The sequence below is a fragment of the Hylobates moloch genome, unplaced genomic scaffold (assembly GCF_009828535.3).
Source record: "Hylobates moloch isolate HMO894 unplaced genomic scaffold, HMol_V3 SCAFFOLD_22, whole genome shotgun sequence".
Classification (NCBI taxonomy): Eukaryota; Metazoa; Chordata; class Mammalia; order Primates; family Hylobatidae; genus Hylobates; species Hylobates moloch.
In genome coordinates this window covers 8398942-8416994 of record NW_026652297.1, presented here as the reverse complement: position 1 = coordinate 8416994, position 18053 = coordinate 8398942, and the positions used below count along the sequence as shown (strand labels likewise).

General features: G+C 38.9%; 1 protein-coding gene across 1 annotated transcript in view; it reads right to left on the bottom strand.

Moving 5' to 3' along the window:
* Positions 1–714: 714 nt before the first annotated feature.
* The window catches only part of GK5 (glycerol kinase 5), a 67363-nt gene continuing 50024 nt past the window's right edge, over positions 715–18053 (bottom strand). Inside the window, exons 13-16 of the mRNA XM_032143744.2 lie at positions 14294–14397; positions 13354–13413; positions 12262–12395; positions 715–8943 (exon numbers count right to left, since the gene is read on the bottom strand). Of these exons, the coding sequence (XP_031999635.1) occupies positions 8795–8943; positions 12262–12395; positions 13354–13413; positions 14294–14397 (447 nt within the window). The 3' untranslated portion in view covers positions 715–8794. The remainder of the gene's footprint in view (positions 8944–12261; positions 12396–13353; positions 13414–14293; positions 14398–18053) is intronic.

The following is an 18053-nucleotide window of genomic DNA, read 5'->3' as shown; positions in this document are numbered from 1 at the left end:
AATGCAATGGCGCGATCTTGGCTCACTGCAAACTCGGCCTCCCAGGTTCAAGTGATTCTCCTGCCTCAGCATCCCGAGTAGCTGGGATTACAGGCATGCGCCACCACGCCTGAATAATTTTTGTATTTTTAGTAGTGACGGAGTTTCATCATGTTGGCCAGACTGGTCTTAAACTCCTGACCTCAAGAGATCCTCCCACCTTGGCCTCCCAAAGTGCTAGGATTATAGGCATGAGCCACCACTTCCAGCCTAAGCTCCACCTCTCAACGGGTTCTGTTTCTTTTTAAAGAGCAAAAAATACACAAATACTCAATATCATCATCATTTCTTTTTTTCTACAATTTCTTTTAAATAAAATCCATTCTTCAAAATTATTGCTACAAAATAACCAGAGAAACTTCAGCAACGTCAGCTCCACATATCTCCATAATGTTCCCTGTTCCTTGTCCTCTTCAGTAGAATAATATTACTCCGAACAAAAAAAAAAAAAACAACATATGACAAAACCAAAACCTCTTCCTTTCTTCAAACAACTCAACGTTCATCATTCTTCTACTATGAATGTTCATACATCTTCTACTATGAAATAATACTGTGGGCTCATGAGAGACTCCACTAGGGTCAAGGAATGGAATCCAGATTATCTGACTGAATTTTCCACCCATATAGATGTCACTAAATATGTGTGTGAATTCAAAGCAAATAACAGAGAAACACAAAATAAAAATGGCTTTAATATACCAACATGTACAGATTATTCAGTTTCATTGTAATTTCCCAAATAATTTTAGATTATAATTTTCATAAAGGATTTTTAACATCTGCTAGGCTAATTGCATCACATTAGTATTTGAAATTATCTTTTCTCCAGTTATTTATAATCTTTCTGAATATTTTAAAATACAGTATATTTTCACAACAAATTTTATTTTCCCCACAACAAAGAATTATCCCACTTCTCTAGTAATTTCCATCGTGCAAGAATGTAGAATATAGACTAGTAAGTCTAAATAGGATCTAAAAAGGCAAGGCTACATAAAACCCTTCTTGTCTAACCATATTAAGGCCCAAGTTTACCTACAGTCACAACTGTAGTTAACAAGTACTATTTCTCTGGTTGTTTTTTGTTGTTGTTGTTGTTGTTTTTGTTTTTTGTTTTTTTTTTGAGATGGAGTCTCACTCTGTCACCCAGGCTGGAGTGCAGTGGCGCAATCTCAGCTCATTGCAAGCTCCGCCTCCCGGGTTCATGCCATTCTCCTGCCTCAGCCTCCCGAGTAGCTGGGATTACAGGCGCCTGCCACCACGCCTGGCTAATTTTTTGTATTTTTAGTAGAGACAGGGTTTCACCATGTTAGCCAGGATGGTCTCGATCTCCTGACTTCGTGATCCGCCCGCCTTGGCCTCCCAAAGTGCTGGGACTACAGGTGTGAGCCACCACGCCTGGCCTTGTTTTTGTTTTTGCAAAGTTTCGCCATGTTGCCCAGGCTATCCTCGAACTCCTGGGCTCAAGTGATTCTCCAGCCTCAGCCTCCTGAGTAGCTGGGAATAGAAGACCATGCCACTGTGTCTGGCTTCTCTGTGACTTTCTTAATGTGCAGAAACCAAAACAGGTAACAGTATTTAATAAGAATGTCCAGGTAATTTTTTTTTAAATCTAAAAGTAGACAAAAAGGGAAGGGAAAAATTCATATGCAGATGAAAAATATTCTATTACTGTGGATCCTTGATTTTTTGTATAGATCTTAACAATGATTTAGGAGGTTCTCAATGACAATTTAATAAAACTGCAAAATTCATTAAGAACATCAGAGAAGGCCAGGCATAGTGGCTCACATCAGAGAAATAAGATTATGAATTCACTGAGGCATACAAATTGGAATCTACATTTACCATCTTGCACAAATAGGAAAGTTTCTAACAACTTATTAACAAAATCATTCTGAAACCTTTACACAAATCAGCCTACTTTAAATAAAAAGGTTAGAAACATTATGATAACTATGTACAAAGTATATATCTGTATACTCTAACATTCTAAATAAAGGTATCTTTGAAAATTTACTATTATACAGTATTAGTACCATACTCTATAATGGGCAAAGAAAGAATATGAGAACTCTTGGGCTCAGTACAGTGTAAATATGTTCAAAACGCTATATACATTTTGCCTGGAAAGATTTAAAAAAATCCCACATAATCACATAAACCACTGGACTGATTTTTAAAAACTTTAAAAAAGATATTTAAAGATATGGCTCATTAAGCAAACATTTAGAGATCATATCTCACTGCAGCCTCCAACTCCTGGGCTCAAGTGATCCTCCTGCCTCAGTTGGCAAATGGGCAAAAGATATGAACAGAAATTTCACTGAAAAGGATAAACAGAATGGTTGAAATAAGAAATAGTGACAACACCAAATGCTGGCAAGCATGCAGAGAAACTGGATCACTCATACATTCCTGGTGGGAATGTAAGATGGTATAGCCAGTCTGGAAAACAGTTTGGCTGTTTCTTATAAAGATAAGATTCATTTAAATGGGAGTCTCTATATCATTTGTTTCCTAAATATCACAGGTATCTATCTAAACACAGTCATTTTATAACACACCAAATTTATAGTAAAGTGGGGAAAGACAGCAGAAATAGAATAGCAGAGAATTTCAGAAATATCTGATCTTGCAAGCACCTGTCTCTGTCCCTCCCACTCCAAGATCATTCCTGCATTCCTCTAGGAACAAGGGTCCCATGGGAATATGATACAGCCAATGACTTAGGTGCCAATAGATGCTGGTGCCAAAATATGTATGGCTATGAGGCTTCAAAACTTAAAAAAAAAAAAAAAGATTCCTTTTACTTAGAAAGGGGATTTGAAAAGAAAAAAACAACCAACATGATTTTGAATCATCTATTTAACTTTTTTAGATTACCCATTTTGACTGGTTCGAACCAGAAGACCTGGCTTTGGGTTTACAATAAGACGACTCTGGGACCAAGTAGGTTGTAAAGGCCTAAGGTATGTTTGGGGCTTTTTTTCTCTCTCTCCCTTTTTTTTTTTTGAGACAGAGTCTCGCTCTGTCACCCAGGCTGGAATGCAGTGGCCCAATCTCGGCTCACTGCAACCTCCAAGTCCCGGGTTCAAGCAATTCTCCTGTCTCAGCCTCCTAAGTCGCTGGGACTATAGGCACACGCCATCAGGACTGGCTAATTTTTGTATTTTTAGTAGAGACGGGGTTCCACCATATTGATCAGGCTGGTCTTGAACTCCTGACCTCAAGTGATCCACCCGCCTTGGCCTCCCAAAGTGCTGGGATTACAGGCGTGAGCCAGTGCACCTGGCCTTTTTCTCTCTTGTTTAAAATTGAGATGGGTGGGGTCTCACTATGTTGCCCAGGCTGGTCTCAAGCTCCTGAGCTCAAGCGATCCTCCCGCCTTGGTCTCACAAATTGCTGGGATTACAGGTGTGAGCCACCATGCTTATCTTGGGGCTTTTAATTCTTACTGAAAATCATAGTCTAAATTTCCCAAAGGGATTCAGAATCCTTTGGGGTAGATTCCAGTCTTCTAGGCCATCTCTGGGATGACTCTAGAATAACTTAAAGTCAAAGAACTCCAGGGTATATCTACATCTCTCCTCAAATAATTACAAAATTCTTGCCAGATTCCTGGGCTGGACTATTTTAAATTAAAGACTGGTCCCTTACAGGAGGGGCTATTTATGAAGTTCCTTCCCTATAGCACCAGAGTGTTTGGCACTCTTAAAATTCAATCTGTTAGTCATCTGCAGTCAAATATATAAAACCTGTGAAGAGAAAGGCTTCAATTAAAGCTTAAAAAGTTAATATATCTATGTGTATTTACAGACATGTGTCTCTACACAAATAGTTTTTCAAATATATAAACATATTAAGAATTTTATTTTATTTTATTAAGACAGGGCTTTGCCCTGTTGCCCAGGCTGGAGTGCAGTGGCACAATCATAGCTCATAACAGCCTCGAACTCCTGGGTTCAAGCGATTCTCCTGATTCAGTTCCCTGAGTAGCTGGGACTACAGGGGCATACCACCACACCTGGCTAATTAAAAAAAATTTTTTTGTAGAGAGAAGGTCTCGCTTTGCTGCCCAAGCTGTAATTGAACTCCTGGCTTTAAGTGATCCTCTGGCCTCAGCCTCCCAAAGTGCTGGGATTACAGGCATGAGCCACTGTACTTGGCCAAAAATTTTAAATAAACAATATGAGGATTCTAGCTCTCACTACAGAGTAATTCTTCTTCTTCTTCTTTTTTTTTTTTTTTTTTGAGATGGAGTTTAACTCTTGTTGCCCAGACTGGAGTGCAATGGCACGATCTCGGCTCACCACAACCTCTGCCTCAGGGGTTCAAGTGGTTCTCCTGCCTCAGCCTCCTGACTAGCTGGGATTACAGGCATGTGCCACCACGCACAGCTAATTTTTTTGTAGTTTTAGTGGAGATGGGGTTTCTCTATGTTGGTCAGGCTGGTCTCAAACTACCAATCTCAGATAATCCACCCTCCTTGGCCTCCCAAAGTGCTGGGAAGAGTATAGTTCTTCTTAATCAAACAAAAAAGTATTTTACTCACAACAAATATAAATTGCCCCCATCAATAAATGTATGTAATATCAAGGATAACGTGTACAAACAAAGTTGCACTAACAAACAAAGTAAAAATTTATCCCACATACATGAAAGCACAGTGCTAAGTTCTGGGGAAGCAGACAGTTTCTGCTTTCAGGGAGCTTCCCGTCTGGTAGAGATTTACACAAAAGTCAGATTAAAGAGAATGATGATCTCCTTTGTTCAGGGATAAAAAGGAAGCAAAAAAGCAGATCAAATCAAAGATGATCTGCAGAATACATTAACCCTACACTGAAATCATGGACCTACTCCAGTAATTAAGGCTGCAGAGGTGGGGCTGATGAAAACATCAGAAGACAATTACAGCATGAGATATTGATTGATTGATTGATTGAGACAGGGTCTCACTTTGCCACCCAGGCTACAGTACAGTGACACGATCTTGGCTCACTGCAGCCTCCACCTCCTGGAGCTCAAGTGATCTTCCCACTTCAGCCCCCTAGTTAGCTGGGACTACATGTGTGTGTCACCACACCCAGTTAATTTGTGTATTTTTTGTAGAGACTGGGGTTCGCCAGGTTGCCCAGGCTGGTCTCAAACTCCTGAGCTGAAGTGATCCGCCTGCCTTGGCCTCCCAAAGTGCTAGGATTACAGGTGTGAGCCACTGTGCCCAGCTGAGATTTATTTTTTCTTCATTAATCAGCAAAATAGAAACCCTATTTATTTCAAGATACGATTAACTAATTTTTTTGCTAACAACCATTTCCTAAGGTAAAATGAGGCAAAAAGAGAAGGAGTATGACACTATATTCACTGAGTCTTCGATTTTCTTCTAACAGCCTGTATCAGTGACTCTCAACTGGGGGCAATTTTGCCTCTCAGAATGGCAATGTTCGAAGACATTTTTGGCCATAACAACTAGGAGGATGGTACTTGTAGCTAGAGGGCAGAGGTCAGGGATACTGCTAAACATCCTATAAAGTACAGCATAGCATCCCAAAATAAAGATTTATCCAGTCCAAAATGTCAATGCTGAGACTAGGAAACCATGCCATGGTTGGATAAAAAAGATGAAAAAATCAGTACGTCTATAGTATAAAAGCAATTAGTAGCACTTTAAGATAGATTGAACAGGAACATTCTCTTCCTTTATCAGACAGTTGCAGACCTTCTAAAAATATCTGATAGATCTATAATGGGAAAATAAAACATGCTGAGAAGTAGCACAAATTTTTCTAAACTTCAAATATTAGCATACAAATGAAAAATAAACTTGGAAGATAAAAGGACAAGCCAGGCGCGGTGGCTCACGCCTGTAATCCTAGCACTTTGGGAGGCCGAGGTGGGTGGGTCACAAGGTCAGGAGTTTGAGACCAGCCTGGCCAACATGGTAAAACCCTGTCTCTACTAAAAATACAAAAATCAGCTGGACGTGGTGATGCGTACCTGTAATCCCAGCTACTTGGGAGGCTGAGGCAGGAGGATTGCTTGAGCCTGGGAGGGGGAGGTTGCAGTGAACTGAGATCGTGCCACTGCACTCCAGCCTGGGCAACAGAGCATGACAACGTCTCAAAAAAAAAAAAAAGAAAGGACAATTTTGTTGCTCAATTGATCTTATCAACTGTTTCTGCAACCACAAAAGCAAATGTCATGTTTCTGATTTTGGTTAAGTCTGAAAATATTTATTAAACTCTTATCACTAAAAATGCCCACAAATACTAAAAATAAAATATTAGTTTTTAGATTCACAGAAGAAAAAAATAGCCACTGACACTTGAGGAGATGCTCAATTCTGATGAGAGACATTCAAAGTTACTGTCCAACATTATCTGAAAAGTACTGATCTTTTTTTTTTTTTTTTGAGATGCAGTGTTGCTCTGTTGCCCAGGCTACAGTGCAGTGGCATGATCTTGGCTCACTGCAACCTCCACCTCCCAGATTCAAGCAATTCTCCTGCCTCAGCCTCCCGAGTAGCTGGGATTACAGGCTTGCACCACCACGCCCAGCTAATTTTTGTATTTTTAGTGGAGACAGGGTTTTGCCGTGTTTGACCAGGTTGGACTCCTGACCTCAAATGATCTGCCCACCTCGGCCTGCTAAAGTGCTGGGATTACAGGCATGAGCCACTGCACCCAGCCCAAAGTATTTATCCTTTATTTTGTGGTTATATGTTGGGAAAGAAGAACATGGAAAAGAAGTGAACTAACAAATTTTCAGGTATTAATATTACAATTCAGTATATTCTGACAAAAAGAATTATTTCCTATGAAATTATACCCATTGGCTGGGTGCAGTGGTTCACAGCTGCAATCCCAGCACTTTGGGAGGCCAAGGTGGGAGGATCACTTGAGGCCAGGAATTAAAGACTACCCTGGGCAACATAGCAAGACCCTGTCTCTACAAAAAAAGAAAAAGAAAAAAAAATTACACTCACTGAGAAACAGAATGTGTAACAGTAGAACAACAGAGCAGCTTCCATGTGATTTTGATAGGAAAGCTTTAATTGGTGACTAAGCTTTGTAAAAAGGATGTAAACAGGGGAAAGAATGAAAAGAATAAGATTTATCTACATAATGAAGTTTGACTTTTTACAGTAAATGAAATACCTCTATTTATTAATAACAAAAACATTTCCAAATCTTAATTAGTAGATTTAATGATACTATAATTTGTTACAATGCCTTCATCAGAAAATTTAATAATTAAGAAGATACTTGAAGTTCATTCAAATGGCACTTGCAGAAATGCAACTTAATTTCTAGTTCTATCATATCTGTCTCCAAAATGGACATATATGACAGCAAAAACAAAATTCTCTATAAGTCTCTCCATTAGTTACATTACTATGTAACTAAAATAGCTAGTTCTATAATAAAAGGATTTTATGTGCTAAATCCTGACCAAGAGAGAAATAAAGTCATTATTGCTGCAAATCCAAATGGAACCTACCCCAAATGTAGGGAGGGGCAAATAAAGTGAAAACATGTTGGAAGGTGGGGTCAACTGCCTTAGGACAATTCTACATCCAGCTTGACACTACTCACAACTTACTCCTCCTCACTGTTTCTTGCCAGAAAGTCTGAGAATGTGAGACTGTCCTTGCTGCTCCCTGTGGATCTCTGGCTGAGTGGCTGAAGGGCAATCCTGAGCATAGACACACTCTCTTCCCCTCTATAAGCTATCCGCCGCACATACTCAGAGGATGAGTAGACTGAACAAACATCAAAAAGACGCAGGAACAAATAAAATACCCCAATAAAGGCAATTCTTAAGTGGTCAATAAATTAGGGCACTTTCTTCAAATTAAGCTCTGTCAATTAGGCACTTAATAAAAACAAAAGATATTTATACAAGCATCTAAACAACGAAGAAAGATAAAGAACAAGAGAAAGGCAAGATTTATGTTAACTACCAGCATGTTATACTTCAGCCAGAAGTTTTTGAAAGAAACGTTATTTGAGAAGGAAAATAAGTAGTATTTTTCTGTTTCTTAAAAATCAATATTCTTTTTAGTTCATTAATAAAATTAGTTTTTCAGTGTTTTCAACATAGAAGGAATGCTCAGATTTTGGTTGAACAAGGAAAAATTAAGGCAGTGTCTTTAAGACCAGTAAAGAAAATCATTAACTAACTCATAAGCTTATCTGAGAGGGACATATTAAGCTCATATTTGGATATAATATTAGGAAATTATGGCTTTAAACATAAAATATTAATGTTTCAAAATTCCACATTTTCTCAGTTATTCTTTCTTTTTAGCTATATGTACTTCAAATAGCCCACTTAAAGAATTAAAGAAATATGTTTCACATAATTTTGGAACAATATGTGCATGGTGCTTGACCCAGAACAATTAGCTTGGATGGTAAATCATTATGTTCCTATGTACCACTGACCCAGTATAAAAAGGAAGAGGACCCATAACTGTCAAAATAAGGTTGGAAATGACCAATGTCCTTTGGAATTTGCTACAAAATAGAAGATATAAAGTTTTGAGGTACTGCTGCCTTACCATGGTTTAGGGGAAAAAAATAAAGAGTTTTTTGTTTTGTTTTGTTTTTAAAAGCAATGCTTCTTAAATTATGAAGCTTATTTAAAATTTTCTCCTCTTAGTCATTGTCATATTGGTTATCCCTGAGCTTCATCTCATCTGCACGTCACATAAACCAGCTACCTATGGTTTTGATCATTTCATTTAGTGTTATGTCTTGTTATACCAATTCATGGAGCGTTTCACTGCTTTGGCCCAGTTTTCCAGACTCATCTCATATTCTTGACATTTCTTCTGTGGCTTGAAAACCACTTCACTTTGTCTCAGTTTCTTTAGTTCCTCCTTGTCAGTCCAAAACCCTATAGATAAAAAAATTATCCTCAAATTTTAAGGCAAATCATGAGTCCAATAAAGTTTATCCAAAAACCTGTGCGAGTTGCTGGTAGAAAGGTAAACAAAAACTATTTTTAAAACAATCCAAAATACTTTGTTACTTTTGAATTTTGTTAGATTGATCATTCCTGAAAATAATTATACCAGGATTTTCAAGTCTTTTGGTTTCTAACTTTCAGCTCAGTTTCTGTGTGGTGGGACACCACGTCACTTCTAAAACAGCTACCCTATGCCATCATTTCATTTCATAACTTGCTATTAGTAAAACAATCCCAAGTGAAAAACAGTATATTTTCTGGCCAGGCACAGTGGTTCATGCCTGCAATCCCAGTGCTTTGGGAGACTGAGGAGGGAAGACCACTTGCTTAGGAATTCAAGGCTGCAGTGGGCTATGATCATATCACTGCACTCCAGCCTGAGTAACAGAGAAAGACTCTGTCTCTAAAAAAAGAAAGAAATAGGATATTTTCTTTTTTATGAAATTAAAATAAATGAAGATAAATTAAGATTTTTGTCTTACAGCTTAAGGTAAATGTCAACTTTCTGGAATATGCATAAAATTCAAAGTTGGGGATTAATGTAATAGTTTCTCTTTCAAACTATAGCCTTTTATATAATTTATTTAAATTCCAGTTTAAGATAATTTAGTAGTTCTAGCATAGACTGCTCTTTGAAAGAAGGATCATATGATATATAATAAAAAGCAAGAGAACTTTTTTTTTTTTTGAGACACAGTCTCGTTCTGTCACCCAGGCTGGAGTGGAGTGGTACGATCTCAGCTCCCTGCAACCTCCACCTCCCAGGTTCAAGCAATTATCCTGCCTAGGCCTCTCGAGTAGCTCGGACCATAGGCACATGCCACTACGCCCGGCTAATTTTTTGTACTTTTAGTAGAGACGGGGTTTCACCATGTTGGCCAGGCTGGTCTCAAACTCCTGGCCTCAAATGATCCGCCCTCCTTGGCCTCCCAAAGTGTTGGGATTACAGGCGTGAGCCACAGCACCCGGTGAGAACATTTATAACTAAGATCATAAGTAGTCTGAAATGATACAGGTATCTTATTAGTAAGCTTGGCACATTTCACCTACTGAGAGGTCTATCACACCTCTTTTGAAGTACTAACAGTCTACAAATCTTCATGAAGTACATTTTTTCTTACCAATAAAGCTGATGCATTAAATTCTCCTTTCTAAAATTTTGTCAGGTCATATTCTTTTTATTTACAGTCAACATTTTAGACTATCTATGTTTAAAGGTATTAATGTAGGCCAGGTGTGGTGGCTCATGCCTGTAATCCCAGCACTTTGGGAAGCCAAGGCGGGCAGATCATCTGAGCCCAGGAGTTCGAGATCGCCTTGGGCAACATGGTGAAACCCTGTCTCTGCTAAAATATAAAAAATTAGCCGGGTGTGGTGGCACGTGCCTATAGTCTCAGCTACTTAGGAGGCTAAGGCACGAGAATCACTTGAGACCAGGAGGTGGAGGTTGCAGTGACCCGAGATCGCACCACTGCACTCCAGCTTGGGCTACAGAGTGAGACTCCATCTCTGAGTATCCTAAGGCATCATCCTGCTTTCTAGGGGGCCCTTTAAATTGACATGCCTACTTCCATTCTTATTCCTCCTCACTGATCTTTTCACTAATTGTCAAAGTGATCTGTTCAAATGCAGATCTTTCTATGGTCCACACCCCCCCACCCCCCCCCACCCCCAGTTAAAATTCTTTAGTAGGTCTCTGGCTCTCCAGTGCCTTCAGGATCAGGTCCGAACTCCTCTTTATGAGGAGTCACCACAACTGGATCTCTATGTACCTCTCCCACTCCCTTCTTGCTCTCACCATAACAGTACTTCCCATCATTGATCAATGCCTTTGCACAAGTTGCAGTATGGATATTGAGCCACCCATCTCTTACCCTCTCCTCACCTGACTCTCTGCTAGCCCCTTCAAAATTGAACTATATGTGCTCTCCTCTGGGAAGCCTAGACCACTTGCTTATTAACACTGTCACTGTTCACTGGCTTTATCAAACAAACTTAATAATCACTTGACTTACCTGTCTCCTCCCACCAGGAATCAGAGACTATGGCTTTTAATCTCTTTATTGCCAGCAGTGATTGTCATGTAGCAGGTGCTCCACAAATGTTGTTCAATAAATAAAAGAATGGAGTAGTTTCTAATGCCACAGGCAAACCTACTGACGAAGTTTCCTCCTTGACCAAACTCCACTCAGGCTCCTCCAAGCTCTTTTCCAACTAGGCCTCAACTTTTGGACTTCCATGGTCATCTCTGCATTATCTAATTTGAGCAAGAATTCTGCTAAATTAGTGTAGCCCATCCTCAATTTCTGATCAACCTCGATATCTCATTCTCCAGCATCCTCCAGATGATATCTGATCACCCTGGCCTGCCTTCTTGAGAATGTTATTAGGTTGGTTAGCAAGAATTTCCCCTTACCTCAACGTTTCCTCTTAGTAGTTTTCCATCCACTGACTCTCACTCTGCTCTTTGGCTATAATTTCTCACTTTTCCTTATTGTATTCAAAGTTGAGCCTAAATTCTCTCTCCCACCATAAGATCCCACTGAAGTAGTCCCTATACCTATCTTGATAGTCCTCCAGAATAAAGCCTACCTTATTGTTCTTTTTTTTTTTTTGAGACAGTCTTGCTCTGTCACCCAGGACGGAATGCAGTGGCACCATCTTGGCTCACTGCAACCTCTCTGCCTTCCCAGGTTCAAGCAATTCTCCTGTCTCAGCCTCCAGAGTAGCTGGGATTACAGGCACATGCCACCATGCCCAGCTAATTTTTGTACTTTTAGTCAAGACAGGGTTTTGCCATGTTAGCCAAGCTGGTCTTGAACTCTTGACCTCAGGTGATCCACCTGCCTCAGCCTCCCAAAGTGCTGGGATTACAGGCATGAGCCACTGCACCTGGCTCACCTTATTGTTCTTTAATAAGTGTCACTGAATAATTTTTTTCTTTAACACTATCTATCCAGAAAGTTTACCCAGAGACTCTCTCTTGCTAGAGACTAACGCAGCTGAGAATTAACTGTTCTTGTCTCATACTTCTGACTGAAGGAGTGAGGTGAGGATAGAAGAGGTGCAACCAGACTCACCAACAGAGGAGGTCACAGGATATTTTGTAATATGCATATGTGTATGGAGTTTAATGGACACCAAGGCTTTCCAGACTCTCTAGAATTTTGTGATTTGACAGGAGAAATGCTATCTGTAAGAAACAGTTTGCAAGAAAACTCTCATTCTTATAAATTTCACACATACCAACAGCAAGGCCAGCTAGAGAAGCTGCACCCAGGCATGACATGTCAATGTCGGCAGGTCTGTCTATATTCTCATTAATCAGGTCTGAAGTCATCTGCATGACAAAACCATTCTTACAAACTCCTCCATCTGCCCTGTGGGGAACAAAATATGTAAGATGAATTACTACAACAAAAGCATCATTCTTTTTCAGTGGGCCATATTTTTTCTGAAATCCTTGATTTATTTTATAAATTTAACTTTTTAATTCTAAAATTAAATCACTTAGCATTAACCTAATGACAGAGAACCTTACTGGGTAATCTTTAAACATTCTCTTTATTTCTGCCATCAATTTTCTCACCTGTCCTCGTCTTAGGACTAGTTGAAAACAGGCCAGGTATAATAAACTAAGGCAACATAAAAATTCACTTAAATATTACAGAAAAGAAAGTCAAGAAGTTTGATGCTTACATGCCCAAAGGATAGCTACACACCCAAAAAAGAGATTTTAAAAATTGATATACTACACATATGGGTGCCAAGATGCACCCGAATTTGATATTGTATTATATTCTCCATAAATCCATAATTAGCTCTCCTTTCCTCTCTGAATTCCTATGACCAAGAATTTTGTTGTAGCTGGGCACGTTGGCTCATGCCTGTAATCCCAGCACTGTGGGAGGCTGAGGAGGGCGGATCACCTGAGGTCAGGAGTTCGATACCAGCCTGGCCAACATGGCGAAACCCCATCATTACTAAAAATACAAAAAAATTAGCCGGGCGTGGTGGCGCATGTCTGTAGTCACAACTACTCGGGATGGTGAGGCACGAGAATCACTTGAACCCGGGCAGCAGAGGTTGCAGTGAGCTGAGATCATGCCACTGCACTCTAGCCTGAGTGACACAGCAAGACTCCGTCTCAATAAAAATACAAATTACAAAAAAAAAGAATTTTGTTGTGAAGGAGGTAGGCAGAAGTTATTTTTGAAATCCTCAATAATCATAAAGATGAATTATTCAGGATCTCAAAAAGAAATGAGTGGTAGCTCATAGCAGCTACCACTTACTTCTAATTTCGAATTAAGTCTATTAGAAATAAACTTTACATACCGGATTTTTCTTACAGGAATATGAATCTCTTTCTTCATCATCTCATATAACTGTTTGTTTCTAGTTAAAAAACAAGATAACTATTTATAAGAAATTCATATCATAATAATTCACTACTTTATTCTGATCTTGAAAAATACGAACTATAGTTTTATTTATTTGATATTTACAAAATGTACAAAACAAAATATTAAAGAAATAAATTGTGCTAAATGGAAACTGTATAACAGATACTCAAATAAGCAAGAAGCGCAGGTCCTTGTGTTTTCTTTGCCTTCATGTAAGAAGCCATAATTTATATTTTACAACTAAATTTTATCTATTACCATTCCACAAAGAAAAATTTAAAACAAGCATCTATTTAATAGATAGCTATTAAGATGGCAAACCATAAGTAAAATCTAATAGAATTCATCAAATATAAAAACAATTACTTTGCAATCACAGAAAATTTTATTTTAAATGTTACAAACATCCCATATTCATGACAGCATCATTCTTAATTTTAATAATTAACATCTGTCCCATAACAAAAAGATTACAGGGAAATATGCATGAAGAATAATTCTGATGACTCAATTTTGGGGTACAACAGAAGCATTAGTACTTGGAATTATCTTTCATGAATAAGGATACTAAACCTTTGAAAATCCAAATTTTGAATCTTGCATGCTTAGGAAATTGAATTTTTTTAAAAAATCCTTCAATTTTCAGATATCAAGTCTGAGTGGTATTGGTACATTAAATGTAAGAAAAAATAAGAAAGATACCATGGAAATTAGCAAGGAGAACATATTACATAATATATAGTATCAAATAAGCCAAATATACAAATTAAAGAATTTAATTAAAATTAAGAAATTTTCCATTTAGTAGCAAATTAATGAAAGACATGGCAATATTATATGGGGAAGGGGAAGTTTAGGGCAGGTTTTCATACCTGAAAGCTATGGACTCCAATATTGCTCGTACAAGATGGTATTTACTGGTGGAAGGCTTCAAACCCATAAAAGAGGCACATGCCCAGGGGTCATTTAATGGAGCCTACAGTAAGAGACAACAAGAAAATATTATTATTATTCTAAATTACATCTACGGACTTGAGGAAATACTATACAATAAAAACATAGCCACGTTAGAAGAAAATAATGCTATGGTTAAATAATTTTAAAATAAAAGATTATGGTAAATATTGGGATAACTTTTTAACAGCATTTAAACAATATTGAGTCATAGTTACTGTACTTAGCTTCTGTTTGCATTTATGTCAGAAAGAGGAACTAAAGCATATAGTAACAAATTATTAAATGCTTAGCTTTATAAATGTGGAAAATGAAGAGCAATCACAGAAATCCCCCTTCTCCACCTATAAAGCTTTTACACTAAAATTGTTTAATATGTAGAATAGCTTTCTACTTTTTACTATGTAGAATAGCTTTCTACAAAAATGTACTTTTTAGTGTCATAACTTTAAATCAAATATGTTGTCAGACATTAAAACTATACTCTGGCCAGGTGCAGTGGCTCACACCTGTAATCCTAGCACTCTGGGAGGCCAAGGAGGGAGGATTGCTTCAGCCCAGGAATTCAACACCATCCTGGGCAACAAAGCAAGATACCACCTCTACAGAAAACTTTAAATATTAGCTGGGTGTGATACACACCTGTAGTTACAGCTACTTGGGAGGCTGAGGTGGGAGGACTGCTTGTGCCCAGGGGTTTGAGGCTGCAATGAGCCGTGATCGCGTTACTGCACTCCAGCCTAGGTGACAGAGTGAGACGGGGTCTAAAAAAAAAAAAACACCACTACGCTCTTCTCTCTTAGCTTAACAGTCTTACTGCCTAATATCAGAAACAATCCAGCCTAACATGTTCTCAAAAGAGCCAAAATGTTGAGCTGGAAGTATGTATTAATCAGATGAGGTTTCTATTCATCTTTGTATCTCCAGAAATGTAAGGCAATTGTGGGACACAAAGATGAAAAACAGGCCAGGCACGGTGGCTCACACCTGTAGTCCTAGCACTTTGGGAGGCCGACAAAGGTGGATGACTTGAGGTCAGGAGTTCGAAACCAGCCTGGCCAACATGGTGAAACCCCATCTCTACTAAAAATACAAAAAATTAGCCAGACGTGGTGGCGGGCACCTGTAGTCCCAGCTACTCGGGAGGCTGAGGCAGGAGAATGGCGTGAACCCGGGAGGCAGAGCTTGCAGTGAGTGGAGATGGCGCCACTGCACTCTAGCCTGGGCAACAGAGCAAGACTCCGTCTCAAAACAAAAACAAAAACAAAAAAACATGAAGAACAAAGATCCCTGCTGGAGCTTGCAGTCTCACAAGGAAACAGACAAGAGTCTCACAAGAGGGCCAACACACCAAAATGGTCATTTCAAGGACATTCAGTGCTGTCAGGAAATTATGGTTCTCAGAAAAAGCACCTTCTAGCTTCAGGGTTTTGACACATCATCCCTTTACCTGAAACACCTCTACCACCCTTTCTCCTAATTAATTCTTACTCCCTTCCAAATCTTGATTTGGCTTCCTCAGGGAAAACTCTGGACCCCAGAGACTAGATGAGGTCTCTGTTTTTATGGAACCCTGTAACTTCCCATCATACCATGCACCACAGTTTATAATCACATATTCTGCTTGATGGTTTGTTGAAACCCCACCTTTCTCAATACACTGTAAGTACCACAGGGTGGAACCTTGTCCGAGGTACTCCCAGTGTGTCTCTTGTGTCTAGCACTATATCTGGCTCCCCATGGGAGAGCAATACACATTTGGTGAATAAATGAACAAACTATTTTTCTTAATGACTTAAGAAATTCTATATTACATCTTATCTTTGCTATAGCTATGATTTCCCTCCTACTGAGATTTTATTTTAATTTTTCAAATCTATTAACACCTTCTGGTGATTTTAATTAGTAAAAACGTATACAGTAAATCTGGTTTATATCAGATGGTATAGTATCATAAAACTAAGATTAGTCAGATTTGGCCAGTTCAATTAGTTCCTAGCAATATGCTATGATTTTTCCTGCATAAATATGACTTCTTCCAGGATATCACAGAAAATACTGCTTTAACTGGCCTGAAATTTGTTTGGTGCCCTGGGCAAAACTAGTAGTCTCCTGCCCCGGAACACAGACTGCGCCATTCAGACATCCTAGTCACTCACAAAACTAGAGATGGCAATCACAGGACTTGCTGGCTTCATCCCCTTCTAAGGAAACTGCGTGAATCCACAGGCCCTGTTAACTAAAGCTGCCATGTTTCATGCTCTAGTCCCAATGCCATCACCACAACTGTAGAGGGTGAGTACAGCTGACTCAGTGTCTGACTGAAATGCAAAAAGACAAGGTGGTCCAATCAGATTCTCTCCCCTGAAAACCAAAACCAGGAAACACAAAGAAAAAGACCCCATCAATGGGGGAACTGAAGCTAAAAGGATGCATAAGGTAGAGGAAGGTTGTATGTGATATTTCTAAGTTGTGAAGAAGCAAAAAGTGTAAGAAAAATAATGACAATTAAGCAGAAGCTATGGAGGAAGAAAGGACACAGAGCAAAGCTGGTAATGAAAAGAGAAAAGCAGAACAGAGAGAAGCAGGAACCCAAAGAACACTAAGAACTGCTGTCAGTTGCTGACTGCTATCCAATCCCAGTCCTCAAGAGTATGTGGACAAACAGCTTCTATGTCTATCCTATTACTGCCATCATCACAGTAACTCTAACGTCCAGGTAAATGACCACTGATTCTTGCCTCTAATACCTATTTCAGTATCCCACTCCCCAAACCACGAGCCCTGCTAGAGGAAAGCCATAATGGTTGCACTAACTGATGCCACCCCCAGTGTATGGCTTCCACCCTTTCTGCCATTCCCTGAAGTGGCTGTCCTAGACTTTCCCATTTTCCTCAAAGCTCATCCTGTACCCCTTTCTCAGCAGATTCCTTTGAGAAAATGAGAATATTAGGGGCCTTCAACATCCAGATCCCGATTATCTAAGGCTGTAACAATATTCTAAAATTAAAGGCAGTTTCACAGATACATAAACCTTCCTTCCTTTCACGCCCCATCCCTCATTTTCTCTAGTTTTTGACATAGGCAGATTATAGGTGAGCTTCCCTCCTATTTTCCAGTTTAGTATTAACACATTATTGCTGTTTGATTTAACTTTCAATTTCCAGTTAAAGTTTCATTTTACACAGGGAAATACATGACCTACGGTCAACCTACCACCTCTCCCAACTACCCTCTACTGCCAGTATATGGGCAGGTTGCAATCATGGCAGGACAGGGACATTTTGCTATCAAGAGGAAATTAAAAATCAAACCTGTGATAGTTTTGTGTAAATCTTTTGGGTTTAATACTTAAAAAATATATTATTATTATTACATAATAGATATAATTATTATATTATATTACAGGTATGTGAGGTGATGGAGAAATCAAAGACAGACTTGCTAAGACAAGGTGACTACTAAGTCCTGTAGCACATTTTTCAGAGAGAAGAAGAGAACCAGTAGTTGGCTAATCAAACCTTACCTTGCTGAGGACAATTATTCATCTAACCTTTTTCCTGAAATCTCAATTAGATAAAAAATTTTCACTTTCTGGACTATGATAGGTGCTATTTAGAGGTTCCCTCACATCATCCTGAAGAGGACGCAATGGAATCAATTCACAAGCTCTCAGTC